General features: G+C 44.2%; 1 protein-coding gene across 1 annotated transcript; it reads left to right on the top strand.

Moving 5' to 3' along the window:
- Nucleotides 1-4,954: 4,954 nt before the first annotated feature.
- Nucleotides 4,955-17,563, top strand: LOC120656501. The gene is made up of 4 exons (XM_039934608.1): nt 4,955-5,020; nt 9,729-10,288; nt 15,828-15,880; nt 16,332-17,563. The coding sequence occupies exons 1-4, from the start codon at nt 4,955-4,957 to the stop codon at nt 16,361-16,363; spliced, it is 711 nt and encodes a 236-aa protein (XP_039790542.1). The 3' UTR covers nt 16,364-17,563.
- The last annotated feature ends 824 nt before the right edge of the window (nt 17,564-18,387 follow it).

The raw sequence follows: 18,387 nt of genomic DNA, 5'->3' as shown, positions 1-18,387 counted from the left end.
TTTATCAGTTCAGGTGGCTAAAATTTGGTCGGCTAGCGTAGCTTTATGTGTGATAAAGGTGAATTACTAACCTGCGGCTCACGTCTGTTTTTATTCGTGGATGACGCATCGCGAGTTTTATTTCCTCTTTTCTGGAAGGATTGACCATTTTGCAGTGTTTACAAGCTGACATTGTTTATAGACTTATATAAACTATAGTATGCTATAGTTTATTTATAGCGCATGGAACTTGAGCCCAGTCCCGTTCAACGTAGTCGCGTGCGTGATCAAGCAAAAGCTAGTGGTCGACTCAAAAAAAAAAAAACATCCAGTGCTAGGCGCGCGCGGTCTCGTCCAACTCGTCAAAGTTTGGTGGCGTCAAACTCATGGCAGGAAGATTATCCTCAGAAATTCATTAGTAGGAGATACGCTGCCAACCGCTCCTCAATTTTTCCGGAGCTAGGGTAGTATTTAGGGAGTGTTTGGGAGCACTCCACTCCATTAATTTTAACTCAACTCCATGAAAAAATACACAAACATCTAAACCAGCTTCACTCCACTCCATAAAAACTAACTTCACTCCATTTTTTTTGGAGCTTCTCAAGAGGTGCTCCACCAATTCTTGGAGCTGGAGTTGGGTAAAATTACCCACTACTGCCACGGATTACACATAAAAAACCTTTCGGTCTGTTTGTTTCGTCGATCAACCCTCCCTCGCCGCCCTGGTCTCCCCCGACGCCCGGGTCTCCCACTCTCCCTCAACCCTCGCTGTAGGACCACGCCGCCGTGCTCGGGGCTCCCGCCGGTGGTGCCGCCTGCAGGACCACGCTGCCGTGCCCGGGGCTCTCCGCAGGCAGCCGAGGCCACGGTAGCCGAGGCCACAGCAGCAGCAGGGGGTGTGGCGGCCGGGCACCGGCGGCGCGCCGCCGGTCGCGGAGAGGCGCGCGCGGTGCAGGCCACGAAGAGGCGCACGCGGGCCCACAGCTCACCGCCGGGGCTCGCGGCCTCTGCCCCCCGCGAGCTCGCTGTTGCTGTTGCGGGATTGCCGCCGCCGCCAAGCCGCCGGGACCCAAGGCCTCCGCGCGCTCGCGACCGCTCGCCGGGTTCCCACCGGCGCCGCCGGGGCTCGAGGCCTCCACGCGGGCTCGCGGCCACCCCGTTGGGGCTCCCACTGCCTGCAAGGGATCAACCAGGGAGAGGAAGAGGAAAGGTGGAGTGGAGGTATAAGAAGTACCTGGCAAGCGGGGTCCGCGTGGAAGTGAGGGGAGTTTAGATGGGACAAGATGATCTGTTGGGCTGGCATGCTAGGCTGGTCTTTTAAAGTTGGGGAGTGGAGCTATAAAATATCCAAACATATTGAAGTAGAACTAATGTAGTGAAATGGAGTTGGTGGAGTGGAGTGGAGTAGAGTAGAGTGCTCCCAAACAGGCCCTTAGTCGAGTCTTGTGTCTGAATTGAATCCATTACCACATCTCCATAAGCGAATAGACAAGGCCACGTTGACATGGGGATTGGATATCCAAAATCTGGTTGGTTCGACTATGTTTGTCATGGATTTTACTGTGCATATTTGTACTCTCTCCGTTTTAAATTATAGGTCATTTGACTTTTTTAATATCAAGTTTGATTATTTGTCTTATTTAAAAAATTTATACAAGTATAATCAAATTTGAGTTATTCTTGAAGAACTTGTACTAATAAAAAACTACAATAAAAAAAATTATGTTTTGCATAAATTTTTGAATAAAACGAGTGTTCAAATTTGAGGTGCAAAAGTCAAATGTGGAATGAAGGGAGCCGGAGACATCTTTCTAGATGTTAAAAGTAAAGTACTAACCTCTATTTCAAAATACTTGTCACTTCTCGTTTATCGTGCCAACTTTGAATAAATATTTTTTCTAAAAAAGTTTTGTAAATACTTAAAAATATATAATAATAATAAAATATATTTCATAACAAATCTAGTGATATATAAACATTAAATATTGATAAACATTCTACAGAAAAACGATTGATCAAAGTTGACACAAAAAACGAGAAGGGACAAATATTTTGAAATTGTGGTTGGTATTTTCCAAGTCTTGATTAAACTTTATGGTCTCTAGAAAGTACTATAGCTAGCGCTCAAAGCTTTGAAGACTGATACAACTGACAACCAGTCAGAAATCCCGTTCTCCTCCGATCCGCGACCAGCTCTGAACAGACACCAATTGATGGGTGCCTAAAAAAATCATCAGCCAGCAGGTATCAAAACTGGTCAAGATTCGTGTGCCGCAGAATACTGTAGGTGTGTTTAGTTGGTGAAAAAGTTTAGATTTGGATACTGTAGCACGTTTCGTTGTTATTTGATAATTAATGTTCAATCATGGATTAATTAATGTTGTTAGATTCATCTCGTGGGAATCAGTCAGACTGTGTAATTAGTTATTTTTTAACTATATTTAATACTTTATATATATGTGTCTAAAAATTCGATGTGACGGGTACTGTAGAAATTTTTTTGAAAACTAAACGGAGCTTGTATATACTATCAGGTTTCTTAAAGATAGGTTCATTCTTCTTGCACGAGAGCGATTCACGCGTACGACAGTGATCCCAGCGCACCACGTCGACCGGAATGCGCTGCTGCTCGTCCGTGGGTGCTCTGAGCGGAGCAGCAGCTCGTCTGGTCAAGCACAAGAGTGTAAAAGAGGGGAAAAGATGCCGTGTACTCGACAGAGGCTGGAAAGAGCTACTGGCCGGTAGACCTTGAGATGCTGTTGGACCCACTGTAAGCTATTATGGCTCAAAGAAGAGTTGACATGTGCTGGGCCTTTAGAAAGGCGGCCGCCGTGCGAGCGTGGCTCGTCCGCAATTTCCTCCGTGCCAGCTTCCAGCTTTCTATCCTCGCTGAATGTGGGCCTCCAATGAGTGTGGCCCTACAGCCAGTGACCAGAATGATGCTGGAGCATGTGCATGAGCAAATAAAAAAAAGAAATGAAGATGATGCTGGATAGGGTCATGGACCTCCTAGCCGTAGGCAATCGGTCATCATTCTCAGATTCGCCTGCAGCCCCTCACCGGAGCGGAGTGGTGGAGTGCTCCATCCCGTCCAACCACCCATCCAATCAGAGCGCACGTCATCGCTCCCATGCAGACTGCAGTACGCGCGTGCGCTCCCTCCTCTCTCTGCTGTGCGGCGACGTGCCGCTCCACTTCCACCCCCAAATCTCCCTGCCTCGCACCCATGCCAATGACTCTAATGGCTGCGGCTGCCACCTCCTGCTCCCCGCGCTGCGTGGCGCCACTTTTGAAGCTGGTGGCCTCCTCCTCGTCTAGCACGGCCCGGCCACGGCGACCCTTGGTGCAGCAGTTGCAGCTCCCGCGGCTGCGGGCAACGGCGGCAGTGGCGGCCGCGCCGCTTGCTTTGGCTCCTCCCCCCTCTCGCTCCAGTCCAAATCGTAGCAGCATTTGTGCTCTCTTTCTTCCTCTGGCTATTTCCCCTTCCCAAACCACACCATTCAGATCCGTGAGCTCCGGCCCTTTGTTGTACTTTTATTTCCTTATTCTTGCTTGTAGAGGTGCGAACCAGTCATGGCTTTGGTGATCTGAGATCTGGGAGTGGCCATCAAGGAAGAAAGGTGAAACACTTGCTACTTTTTGTGGGTGTGAAGTACTCTTGTCTTTGCTAAGGTTCACAGAGCGGTCAAGAGATAGCAGGCAGCAATATTGGAGGTCGCCCCTCCCAACCCTCACTTGGATCATGTGCCTTCGATCCAGCGACTGCAGCATCCGCACGTCTGCCGCTTCATCTTCCTCTTCAGACTTTAGCGACCCCGCGTCCTCCACCTCATCACGGATGCCTTGGTGAGGTCATAACCTTCGTGCTCATTCTCTTCCTCTGGTTTCAATTTAGGCGGTTGTTCATAATGAACAGAGATGAATGCAATAATAGGGATGTAGATTAATGGATTATTGAATTCTATTTCCCCCTTTATATTTGATGTTTGATTCTAGCTGTTTATCTAATATGTGTGTGCCCACATTTGCTTCGTGGAATGCTTCTGGATTTCATAGTTCAGATGGTGATGTCTTGTGTCTAATAATGTTGAATAGTACATGTAGACAAATTAGCTTTATTACAGAACATGCTTCAGAAGCCAGTCCAAAAATGTTTCTTATTTAAGTTTCAGGGTTGTGAAAGTGCCTAGCCATAATTTTTGCAGCTAGGTGACAGGAGCAAGGATAACAATCAACCACTTTTTGAGCATGAGAAAGCAACTGTGATGTTAAGATAACTCCCACTGATATTAGGAATGGACTAACATAATAATCTTTAGCTTTATATCTGATGTGAAAAGATAAGAATCATGTAGCCATTAAATTAGTATGGATTTTCCTGGTTTACGATTTAGATCTCAGAATGTTGGGCAGGTTCCTGCAATTGACTTACTAATGTTGATCTATTTATCTTTGTGCAGTATTTGTATCTGATAATGACAGGGTATTACAGAACTGAACTCATAAATAGCTGTCCAATTTGTGTAAATCAATAACCATGTCATTTTGATTCATATATATGACAAGGTCTATCTATTTATAAGAAAAATTCAGCCTATATAATTTTTAAGCAGAAATTACTATTTGGGATTCCTGTCAATAGGGAAAAAAATATTGTCCATGGTTAAAGATCATTGCATTTGATCTTGTCTTTCATTGTAAATTCATGTCATAGAAAAAAATATTGGCCATGATTAAAGATTATTGCATTTGATCTGGTCTCTCATTGTAAACTCCTATCATAGAAAAAAGATTGGCCATGGTTAAAGATTATTGCATTTGATCTGGTCTCTCATTGTAAGTCTTTGTTAACATACAGATGCAATTTAGTGTAATCCCGTGTTTGCTGCATTTGACATCTTAAGTGGTAATCTGATGCAATTTGCAGCTTTAGAGGATAACCACGCTTCAAGCACCATACCAACTAAAATAAGCTATGAACTTCCCTGAACCAGTGGCACCACAGAGTGATAATAGTGTGGTAGGCACTACTAAGGATGAGGTAAGTTGTTTCTTACATTTGTTTTTTTTGAAAGAGGATGCTGTTTATCCACTTGTGTGTCCAAACATCTAAATTTCTGTGGCTTTTTTTATATGCATGGAGTACAGAAACATGTGATGAGTTAATCATCATATTTTATAGTTGGGGTTTGCAGGTGAAATAACATTTGCAGACTGGCCTTTGCAGGTTGCCATTGAGATAATCATCATATATTCGGTTGGCTACAACTTCATGTTTGTCCTACTGTAGTTCTGTATGTAGCTCCCTATGAGTATGCATGCCACGTGTTGATGAAATGGGCATGGCATCACCTGTTCTATGAATTCACATTGTCCTTTCAGATAAATGTTGAATTTACTAAAAAATTTTGCTTGTGTGTTTTCCTGTTAATCCTATTTCACAATTTTGTTTTTCCCTCAAATCATTTGACTGTTCATATATAAATTTTGAGGTAATAACTACTCAGCTGCTTGGTTGTATCACTTTGCATTGGTAAAGTGAACTCAAGACATCTGAAACTGAATGTCACAAACCTGGCAGGAGCCAGTTACATTTTGATCAGTAGATATAATGTTCTGAATAATTTGGTCGTTAGAAACATGAATATTTTCTTTTCACATTTCTAGAGTTCTATACTACCCTGATTTTGTCGTACTTGTGGAGGAATTAAAGATGTGTAAACAAATATAATGCACACTAATTTCAAATACAAAGGTAAATTTAGTTTGTAAACATGAAATGTGCTTCTCAATGTAGTCATCCTGATACATGTGTTCCAGCATATGAGATTGCAGTAACTTTGAATTCTATGTCTGCTCTTTTGGAAACACGAATACTGGTATATAATTCAGAATCTTATGCAATGTGCGATCCAATTTAGTGGTACATGCCAGCACCACATGCATTTCTATGTCTGGTCTTTTGAAGTTGTGTTTGAGTCATTTAGATCTATGTTGTGCATGCTTGTGTGTTGAATGAAATTGGAGAGGTGTCAGGTTAACTTCAATTAAACTTTCTGAAGACCAAAATTATTTACTTCACTGATTCAGATAGATGTTGCCATGGTCACATTTGTTTAGAATGAACGTACGATGTGGGGGCTTCTTTGGTTCAGCTCAGCTTAGGCCTCCATGATCTTAATTACAATCCTGCTTCTTGTATGAACTAACCTATTTTACTTTATGACTCTTCAATACATGGCATGCAAAAATAAAAAACTCAAAGAAGGATGATAGAAGCGTGAAGAATAACCAGAACCTCCACCTGATCAAGATTATATGGAGTACTTCAACACCTTCGTCCTCTTTACCGACCAGCAACGAGTTTAAGTAACATCTGTGCTTTGTATCCCATCAGGATGGTTTGTGTCAAGAAAATATATTATAGTTTTTAGTTGTAACTGTGAATGTGCTTTCCTCGAATGAATTGTGAATGTCCTTTCGTATGTACAAATTGGAATACCTTGATTCAGTTTAAAATTTGCTATGGTATATGTTTTTTTTCATGTCTGTGTGTGCTGTCCAAAACTAGCTTTGAATTTAATGATGGAATTATTTGTGAATTTTCAATACTTAAATGGATCTTTTCCCAATCTTGTAGGGATTTAGTGATCTACATAATCCTATAAAAAATCTTAATAAGAAACAATGTGGTTTTACTGAGTTTCTTTTTACAAAGATTTTTCTATTTATTTCTTTATTCTTTTGCGTACTCTACAGAGTAAATGTACACGGTTTTTGATTTTGACAGGGCGTTCAAAGTGCGCTGAATATTCTAGTACATCTAGAAGGAGGGGCGCTGAGAGTTACCGGCTGCCCACGGAGCGCCGTGTGGCTTGCTGGGAGAGAAGCGTCCGACGCGGGCCATGCGTTCGCTGTGGCCACACGCCGCGGCTGCACCGCCTCACGCCGGTGGCCCCCGAAAAAAAAGGCATGGGACGGCGCCTGCACCAGCGTCCCGCACCGCCTTGCCGCTCCCTCGTGTGGGTCCCATCAATTAGAGCTAATCAAATCAACCGAGCAGCTTTACGTGGATAGAATATTTGACGCAAGAATTTTTTGTGGGGTTATTATCCTTGATTGAGAGTGCTTTCCGGGGTGCAGATAATGAACAAGGCTCATGGAAAAGGAGGGCTTGGAACGCCTGAACATTGTGGCCGCGACACGTGTCCTGCAGAGAGAGTGTCGGGGACCACGATTAGGGATATCCTAATCGGGGTACTAAAGTCACCTTAAAAACGCAAACACATGTTAGACGACTGAACCCATGAAGGCCCACGGCCTCATTCCAATCTGAAAAAAAAAGGACTCAAAGAAGCCCAGCATGCGGCCCATCCGCACCCTCTTTGGACTCGTGGGGTGATCTCCGTCTCGCTCGAGGGCTCCCATCGAGACCCTCGACTGCGCCCCACGTCTCCGCCTCGCTCGAGGGTAGCGAACCTACCCTCGAGTGGGCAAAACATCTCCGTCTCACTCGAGGGTAGCGAACCTACCCTCGAGCAGGGCGAATCATCTCCGCCTCATTTAAGGCCATCCTTCGACGTAAGGGACAAACGGCCCTTTCGCTCACCCGCCCGTCGTACGGAGGCATTAAATGCCAACCACTCCTCCACAGAGCCCAGGACAGACGGCGTCAGGTCGCCATTCCCCACAGTGGCTGTGACCGGAGTCCCGTCTGCCAACTCCGGTCACTGCTCCGCCATCCCGGGCGCTGTGGGAACCTGCGACACGGGACGAGACGTACTCGTCACAACTCCCGTTACTATTCTGCCAACTCCGGCTGTCCGGACTCCACCTCACCACGCGTATGGCCCCGGACCCGCCCCCTACTCGGGAAGGGGTCCGGTGTCGCCACGTGCTCCTCAAGGAGGGGCGCTCAGCACTAGCAGCCGGAGGCCCGGACCTCCCCCTCGAGGGGTCCGGGATCTCCATGTGACTCCCGGACCTCCTTAGTGCACACGCCAGCACTCCGTACAGGGGGGTCCGGGATCGCCACGTGCTTCGTTACCACTGGCGCTCATATATATGCAAGACCCTGGTCTGCAGGGCCCACAGAACGCCACCATGCCATGTTTGGAAGACTGTACACCCACGCCGCCTGCTGGGGCTGGCAGGACGCCGGCGCGATCCCCGCAAGACCAAGGACGATACCAAGGACAACTGCCACGTCCGACGCCATGCCCCACAGTGTACTTCCCACAGTGTTCGACCACTGCACCCCCGCGATTCGGGGGAAAGACGACGACTTCCACGATCCCCAGTGCATGTACACCGTCCCTCCTTATGACTATAAAAGGAAGAGGCGGGCTTCCGTCATTGACATCGCGCAATCAGACCACTCGATAGAACGCAACACTCAGCACCATTGAGCACCCGATATTGGCACTCGCCTCAATCAGCTTCTCCTCTAGCAGAGACCTGGGAGTTTCCCTCCCTCTCTCGCCTCGCATGTACCCCCTACTACAGGCACCTCCGGTGCAAGATAATACAGTGCCCTCGCACACCCCCTTGCTGGACGTACGGCCCCGCGGCCGGAACCAGGATAAACCCATGTGTTACTGTGTTGCCTCTTGCATCAACATATGGAACGAGGAAACACGCGGCATCATCACTAGTTGGGTCCGGACCGCCGGGTCAGGACGCCGACAGAGAGGAAGCCCGACGCGGATTATAGATTCGATCCTTATGCAACAATCAGCCCATTAGTATTCCGAAGAGAGGAAGCCCAATGTGGGGCCTATATGCAACAATTAGTCTATTCCTGTGCCCTCAAGCGTAGTTCTCTCCTTGCTCTATACACATACAGAACAATCAAATCATCAACAATTTTACTCTATATTTTCAAATAGGCACGGCGTAGCGCGCAATTTACCTAATATACTAGTTGTACATCATGTACTACATGGCCACCGGACCATACACGTACGTAGTGCGCGTTACTATCGGAGCCAACTGTCTAGAAGAGTTAGGCTCTGAATTGAGCATTTTCAAGGGCGGGGCAGTGATGATCTTGCACTATAATTTTCGCCAGAGGCAGCGGCGAAGGTTAGTTTTGGCGTGTTTCACTCTGATATTGATGGGTGCGTGTTTCATCGCACGAGAAAAAGTATCATGACTTTTCAGGATGGGAAAAAAATTTCAGTATTTGATCCCTACACTTTCGACGCCAAAACCCAAAAGTAATAAAAAGAAAAAGTCCTATTTACCTCCATAAACTATAAGCTGAGTTTACATTTTCACCTTGAACTCGAAAATCGGGTATTTTGCCTTCTCAAACTTGCAAAACCGGAAATAAGACTTCTCTAAGTGGTTTTCTTAGTGGTTTTCCTTTTTTATTTTTATTAGTGATTTACTACATAGATCTACTCATGTGGAGTCCAATAAAATATGATTTTCTATTTTATGATTATTTTGCTATTTAATATGATTTTTCAAAGATTTATCCAAGATAAACATAAAAATAAATAGGAAAACCACTAAGAAAAAACACCCAGTGAGGTGATATATCCGATTTTGCGAGTTCGAGGAGGCAAAATATCCGATTTTTGAGTTTAAGATGGAAATGTAAACTCAACCTATAATTCAGAAGGTAAAACAAAACTTTTTTTCTAATAAAAAAAGAAAGAGATAGGCAAATCTCTTTTGGGCCCGAATCCTTGTACGTCGGGCAAAAAAGATCTAAAAAGGCCCATAGGCTGGGGCCCACGTAGGTTTGGCCCACTGCTAGTTCGAAGGAGCACCGGGCGCGCACACCGACCTGCAATGCAACGCGCTTCCCCGATCCGCCTCGCTTCTCCCCTCAATCCCCGAGCAACCGCCGCCGCGCCGCCTTCTCAAACACAGAAACACTACCCCGCCTCTCATGGCGACCGACGCGCCCGCCGTCCGGCGCGGCGACTCTCGCGGGGACGGACGCCGCGGACCTGCCCCTTATCCCTTCAACCATCACCGTGGGCTTCCTGACCCCCTCTACCCTCCTCTCCCCAACCATTTGCTCTGCGCGGGCTAACCCTAGCGGGCGGCGGCGATTCCGGCGGGCAGCGGCCTGGGAGCATGGCCAGAGCGTGCTGGCCAGGCTCCGCGGGCGGCACGGCCCCACGAGCGGGCCAGGCGCGGGCGGCCCGGCCAGGGCGGGTGCGTCCGCGCGAGGCCAGCGCGTGCCGGCCAGGCACGGGTGGGTGCGCGTCCTGGCCTGGCGCACCGGCCAGCTGCGGATGCACGTGCCCACCATGGATGCTAGAGGCAATCCGGTGCTGGATTTGGAGGCTAGGTAAAATTGCAATCCGGTTCTTTTTCATTCTGAATGCCTTAAGCGATTCTAGGACGAATTAGCTTCAGTCCTTAAGGAGCCAAACCCCTTTCTGTTAAACCTGCAATTAGGCAAAGGGGTTTATGTTGTAAATAGTGGCATTTCTTCAGGGTAGATTGGGGATTTTTGCAGGTTACACTGGTGAATTGTTAGGGTTCATATACTGTTTTTCCTTTCCTAAGCATGGGTTCATTAATTTTATAGTTTTACATTGCACGAGTTGATTGCATTTGTGTTATTGCCTGTCTAGTAGTTCATAAGTTTGCGCATTGAGCATTCCCTGTTCTTCCGCGGCATGGATTTGTCCAAACATATGGTCTGATTTACTTTTTTTAAAAAAATCTTTCTAGATAGATAATTGATTAGATGAAGTGAAACTCCCAGGGGGCACATAAACCTTAAGAAGGGTACTTTTGCTATTGTGTTGTGCAAATATTTTCAGTTTGGTCATTGCTATCTCTCTTTTGCTAGAGATGACATATTAGCCTTCCTGGACATGCTCTTAATGTAAACATGATATTTCTGATGAATAAAATTATAAATAGAAATAATCAACTGCATTGATGAAGCACAGAAATAAAACATCTGCATTCTCTATGTTCAAGCTTAACTCCAAGATATTCGGTTGCAAGTCCATATTTTCTGCTCCGATTTTGTTTATTCAAGTGCCAGTCAAAAGCGTAAGCTATATAGCATCACATGACTAGCTAATGTCATGCCTAGCATGCCCAAAATCGGCACTATCTGGGTCTAAACTGAGCTATCACCTTAAGAAAAATTACGATCCATGCTATTTTTATGCTAGAATCATGTCATGATGGAGGGGGCTGAGTAAAGTGTTTCATGTGATTGCTTTGAGTAACTGGGGAATTGTGTGATAATTAAGATGAAACTCCTGTGGTGCTGGATGTGATTGGACAGTGGGATTTCATGGAATGGCTGCAGTCCAGTATTTGCAGGTTTGGTAGGTGCTTTTTTCTTCACCCTGTGATCCTTCATGGTCAAAGATAGAAAGTTTTGGATGCCTATGCTTAGAATAGCCAATATGTTGTGATGGTGCTCAGCTTAAAGCTGCAAGGAATTGGGTATTGAATTTAATTCACTTGCATTTGAACATTGCTTAATACTTAGTTTTTGACCAATTATCTAGATGAGTTGAGTGTTCCTTTACAGCTTAAACTTTTTACCATAGGACTTAGAGTTTGCTAGTGCTCATCCATTGAATTAAAAGGCATATGACATTAAGTAGTGATAGTGTTCCTTAAAAGGCATGATGGTACTGGACCAGCTACTATGTTATGAACCATTTGGAATTATACATAGAAGCTTTCACAGTTTCACAGATAATCACATTTTTTTCATAATCTATTTCCTTCCAAGCTTTTTTTCCTCATGTGGAGTTGTATGGGTTGACTGATATGGATGCAATACATTACAGTCTTCATTATCAGATGTCCACGTGGGCCTTATGAATAGCTATTGATATATTACGTTTTGCATATCATGAGAACAAAGATGCAATTCGTTTCAGTGACATTCTAAAACTTTGATCCTTTTTCTTTGTTTGTTTTGTACTAGTTGAATGCCCGTGCGTTGCTACGAGAGTTGATTTTCTTAACCCAGAAAAAGAGTATACAAGAACAAATTATAATACAAATCAAACATCCAACTGGTCAACTAAATATTCAAACAAGTGTACACTATATTCTATTTTATATGTCTTCCTACGATGCGGCTAAGATAATTTTTTACGTCCGTAGGAAGTAAACTTTTATAAGAATTCAAGTTCGACGTCAACAGATGGATGATGAAGTTCTGATGCATTGTGCGAGCATCCTGCAGACAATTCCAATACATAAGTATACACCTCATATGTGATCGACAGAGATAATTATTAAAGATCACGAAATATTTTTTTTTGTACAAAGTAGTATACGCACCTTATAAATTATCGTGCACCTTATAAATTATCGTGCTTAGCGTACTTTTCCACGCAGAACCAAATAGCTCGTGGAATACCTACGACAACATTCCTTTCAATCATATTGTATAGAGTAAATAAAAAATATTTAGTATTTTGTAGTAAGTTACCCTCGCTCGTCATCTTGAACAATATTCTTTTCATGCGTGAACTTCCACTGGTATATATCTTCATTCCACCCGGGGATATGAACGTTCATTGCAGCCATATATTTCAAGTAGAAATGTGTAAGATGCCCGTGCTAACGCCATGAGTAAATTTCAGACGTACACCAAACACACATGATCCATAGTCCAAACTGAGAGTAGATGTTTCATACAAAGGACAAAGTTATTATATTGATTACACAAACACATCCACAGAGTAAATTTTCTTCCATTTGAATGTCCAAATTGAGATGGTGCTGTGACAGCATCGAGCAATGCCTCTCCAACATCGGCCTTTCCTGGTTCCCCCTCTATTAAGCAAAAGTATATGTTAGTAAAACATTTTTTTCAATTCAGATGGGGAAAGCCAGCGTGCTTACGTGTATGTTGCTCGACCTCACTTGCAAGTTGCAACCAACATTTGAACTGATTTTAAATTGTGGTCCACCTCTGTGACAACATCGACAACATTGTTATTTCCAAATCAGCTCCACCTTGAATGATCACTCGATATTGTGGCAAAGATGTTAATTGAATATTATTCATTATTGAATAAAATGTCAGTGTGGAGACCACCTACAGGGCAAAATGTTAATTGAATATTATCATTAGGTATTTCATCGAATGGCTGGAGGGCATGCCTGGAATCCAGTCAATCTGGAGGCTCTGGAGGCTCTGTGACGAACTGGAGAAGCAGCCGACGGCTTTGCTCCGACGGCCATTTATTCCTGCTCCATCCTGGGTTCAGTTAATAGTTGCCAGTCAAAGAGGAGCTGGAGAATGTATCCTAGGTTCAGTTAGACCATGTCCAACAGCCGACTGACATGGAGATCAAAGCTCATATGCAGGTATAGAAAATTATGTAGGACTCACTTAACAAGTAATTTACCATTTCTTTTCTTCTCCATGCACACCCTCTCTCTCTATCCTCTCCATAGCTCCAAGCTCTAGCCGCTTGTCCACAAGAGGAGTCCACGCCACCATTCAGCAGCATTGCACCTTGCTTGCACGCTACCATGAGCGAGCTGTTCCATCATTAATAGATAGTGTGATTGGAGTAGTACGCATCGGCCGCCTTTTCCAAGAACTCGATGGCAGCCTCCACTGCATTAGGTCACAACTCAGAGAAGCTGACTATTGTTTTATATGACAAAACAAAAATGAAGAGAGGGAATTTGTCTCACCTACTGAGCTCAGTGGTTCTTCAATTTTCCAAAGGTCTGCCCGAGGCTAATGTAAGCACTTAGCTAACATTTTACAGGCAAAATAGCATAACCTAGGGGATATGAACCAATAAGAAAACATATGCAGAATCCCATCCTGACATACAACAATAGTTGGTCCGATTAGTTAAATCAGCAAGAAGTTACAGCTGAGCTGGAAAGTGAAAGTTTTTCTATTTTTACTAATTAAACCATGATACAATTGAACTTTATTAATTTTCTTGCAACTATACCATTGTGCAACTGCCTGAAGTATTATATGTGCAGCACGAATATTTAGACATCATGCAAGCATATAACTAGATCACGACAAGCATTCAGGCAAAAAGGTTACCAACATGGTATATTCAGGCATGAACATATCCAACTCACATATTTAGAGATTAACAAACTCACATATGAATGCACACCTCTGCAATGTTTAAGATATGGAACTCTCACATGAAAGATATGTACATGATCATACTAAAACAAGTCACCTATGTTAACAAATATATCAGTGATAATATTATATTAACAAGCCTTAAAACTCAATAAGAAGCTGGTATGTTCTATATTCTCCAAGTACACATAACTTTATCTGGCAGTCAAACTCGATCTAAAACCGGTATGCTCAGCAGCTAGGAAAAAAAATCTATTGTATATTCTCCAGTCAAAAAATAATTCATTTCATCAGTAGCTTTGCTTAAAATAAAAATCAGTAGGTTTGCTTGGCCTTTTATGTTTATCAGTTTTTACTTTTTACTTGGAATGATGTACTATTTGGATTGTAAGAAACTACAGAGCAATGGTAAATCGTACTCCGTAACATGAATGAGCATAATTGGTCAATTAAACAACAGAAGATCAAGATGAACAATACAGATAGGAGGAAGAATACCTGATACAAACTTCAGCTTCAGTTAAGGGGGAAAGAAGGAGCAGAATACAGAGAGGAGGGAGAGATGTTGTGCGGCACCTCCGAACTACAGCAGTTATTGGTAAACAGGGAAGTCTTCTGGTCGCAGATGACGCCATCTTCTCTAGTGCGGCCACCTCCTCTTCGCTGCAGGGAAAAGGGCGAGATGGTGCTGCAGGGACAAGCAGACTTGGATTCAAGCCACGGGACAAGAAGCTTGACAGGGAGGAGATTTGAATCAGGAGATAGATTTGACGCAAGTGGCTGCGGCCCACTCAGGCTCGATAGATGCGCATGCGCTAGGGGGCCGCCGGCCAGGGGCGCAGGCGCAAGAGAGCCGCCGGCCAGGGGAAGTCGAGAACGACCTGGAGATCGGGGAGACCTCGCCGTCCAGGATGCAGCTCCGGATCTTGGCCCAATTCCCGTCGTTCTCGACTCCCCGTTGCAGCCGGGTGGAGACGACCGATCGGATAGAGCTCAAGCCCCCACCGTGCCGGCGCCGCTGTCCGAGCATGGCGAGAGGGAGGCGGTGACGCCGGCATCGAGCGCGCAGGCGGCGCAGCGCTAACGGAAGGGAGGCGGCGGCGGCGGCGGCGAAAGGGAAGGAGTGGAGGCGGAGCACGCGGCTGCGCGGAGGGAGGCGAGGTGCGGTTCGGCTGCGCGGAAGGACCGCCCCGCGGAGTCCAGGCGATGTGCGCACTACAGGTGCGGAGGGAGGCGAGAGCCGCGACGGGGATGGCTGCGCCGCCGCGGCGAGAGAGCCGGCGCGAGGAGCAGGTGCTAGCGATGTGGCGGCGACGGCGAAGCACGGGGGTGGGCGCGCGGCGAACTGCGGAGGAGGAGGTTGCGGGGGAGTGCGCGAGGCGGAGGAGGCAGGGACGCGCAGGGCGGCGGAACCGTCGGGGACGGGGGCGTGGGGAGGAGCAGGGAGCGCGAGCCGGGTCGGGGAGGGTTTGGACGGTTGAGATCAAGGCATCACGATCAGATGGTTGAGATGCGATGGCAGACACACGGGGGAGGCAGACCCACGGAAGAGGGTAGAGTCATTTCGTTCTTTTTATGTAGTAGGAGATTTTGATAGGCGCAGAATTTTTTTTCCAACCTTTTAGGAAAAAATTATCATTTTAAATGCTTCTTATTCTTAGTTACAGCATTATGGATTGTCATGATGAGTACTATTCCAATGTTTCTTAGAAAGTTGTACTTTACAATTGATGAGCCATACAAGTAATCATTGCACCTCGTTGTGTAGGAACATGCAAATTCTTGTACTGTGGGATTATGGACAAAATTTCAAGGCAAATGAGCTGGGTACTTGCTCAAATATATTTATACTATGCTTGATGCTGATAATGCGATAACATCCCAAATTTCATGGTCTAGATTTTTAGTCAGACCAGGATGTTGTGGTAAATTTTATTTTGCGGGCCTATTATATTTGTTTTACTGAAGTCTCAGTAAACTCAATGTTAATTGCAGCTGTGAACATAAATATTAACGCACAATACAGGACATTTCTGTGATACCATAGGTACTTTAAATGTTTAAGCAATCTACCGTCACGGGTATAGTTAGTTTCATGCATAGCATGCCCCAGAATTCACTCCGAAGTTTGTGCTAGCCAACAGAAGCCCAAAATAGTTTGTAGGTTGTAAAATTTATTACGCCTGAATTCTTTTTGTTCATGATCAATGCTATTGGTATGCTATGATTTATGATGGCTGAGTAATATATTTATATTGGTACTTTCTGCAATAGGGGAATCACAGCACTAGTTATAGAAGATGAAGCACAGCATGTTGTTTTCTGCTTTTCTCAGACACGCTTAGATTATAAGCTAAGCGAAGATTTTCTCGTTGCTGGCTTTTCGCTTCTCGTAGTTCAAATCTCTGGAGCGGATTACCACAAAGCAAAATAAGCAAAAATAAGCGAGGTTTTGGTGGGATTATCGCTTATTTCCACCGATAAGCCGATTATAATCAGAAACAAACATGGCCTTAAGTTGTTTTACTGCTGTTTTATGTCCGAACACCAAGTTTTTTTAATATCAAAAAAAATCAAATATGCGATTTGTCTTGGTAACTAGCCCAACAATTCAAGTCTGAAATTATTGTCATTTTCTTTAATTGTAACTGCTATCAGCATATTCATTCTTCTTGGAAAATACTTTGTTATATCTTGCTCGGTTGATTTGCTTAGCGAGATGACATGGCGCCTTTGATAGGTTGACTGTCCGAGATGGCTCTCGCCTAGCATCCAGTATTGCTTGAATACCTCATTTTTAAGTTGTATCTACTCTTAGCAACGATATTATGGATGGTGAGACAATCTACTTCCTCTTATCACACATATAAATCCATTAGGACACTTTGCCTAATAGTATCGATAAAACATGAAATTTAGGATGTTACCGAATGACACTTTGACTAGCAATATCGATAAATATATGTACCTTAAATACAATGAGTTATATATTATGAAAGTATTTTTCATAATGATTATACTAATGCCAATCTTGTGTTGACAATATATGCAAAAGTTTGTTTATTAAGGATAAGCTAAAAATATTTGATTTAGGAGTTAGGACAAACCTAGATGAGCGTATATTTGCGATCAGATGAAGTATTTAACATGGGATATGAACTATCTACTGGAAGCATCAATTGTATTACAATTGATGAATTGAATGTTGATTGATTAGGTTCAGGTGTTCTGGCCTTGTGGATTTGTGCTTACTTGCGTTAGTTAAGCAGTTATTAACAGTCTCTTTTTCTCTAAATAACAAGAATCACTATCTCCATTCCTGAACCTAGCAATGGCTTTTCCACTATGTATTTATGATCTTTATTTCCAAAACCTGCAATATTTACGTTCCAGAATGTCGAAAAAGATTGCGAAGTTACCATGGAATGATACTGCGATTCTGAGGTGTGTTCACTGCTTTATCGTTCTAACTAATCTGTTTTATCTCCCTATTGCAGGACCGGCCGGGGGGGGGGGGGGGGGGGGGGGGGGGGGGGTATCAAAGCCATGCGGAAAGGATGGTTTGTGGTTGGGCAAGGAATAAAACGTAGCGCATTCATTGTCCCCAGACCCAAGCAATCTTATACGTGTGACAGAACCGTCAAGTTAAAAGTCTTAATTAATCATAATGACCATCATTTCAACACATCAGGCGCATTAGTTTACTTAAGTGTAACTTGACAGACTGTTTTCAACCCACGGCCGATCTAAACACACCAGTAGTCTCGCACGACGGCGAGCGCAGACGGTACCAGCATGATAAAATTTTACAAAATAATAAAAAAATATTAAGATATTTACAAAATGACGTTTACAAATTAAAGTTCACATAATAGATAATAGCAGCGGTAGAGAGAGTCTAACCTGAGGAAGATTTTCATTAGAAACCAACTAAAATGAAATGAAATAAAACGATAACTACGGAGACGTGAGGAGGTCACATCGAGCTCACCGATGTTAATCCTGGTTAGCTTTTATACTTGAAACAGGGTAAACAACAAACCCTGAGTATACTAATACTCAGCAAGACTTACTTGACTATGGGTATACATAGCCCATTATCTAGACATGCAAGGCTTTCTGGCTGTGGATTATTTGCAGAAAAGCGTCTAAGGGTGGATCCTTACTTTCAATATTTTAGCTCACATTCTATATAAATTAATATCCTCTAGGCATTTGCATAACTCGATCAACAGGGGCAGACACCGGACGGTCCTTAACCGATGCAGACAGGGCTAGACAGTTCCCGCCCGGTCTCCAATTCCTTTCCTTTCCTCCATACTCCAATA

Source organism: Panicum virgatum, chromosome 1K (genome assembly GCF_016808335.1).
Source record: "Panicum virgatum strain AP13 chromosome 1K, P.virgatum_v5, whole genome shotgun sequence".
Taxonomy (NCBI): domain Eukaryota; kingdom Viridiplantae; phylum Streptophyta; class Magnoliopsida; order Poales; family Poaceae; genus Panicum; species Panicum virgatum.
This window is presented reverse-complemented; position numbering and strand designations above follow the sequence as displayed.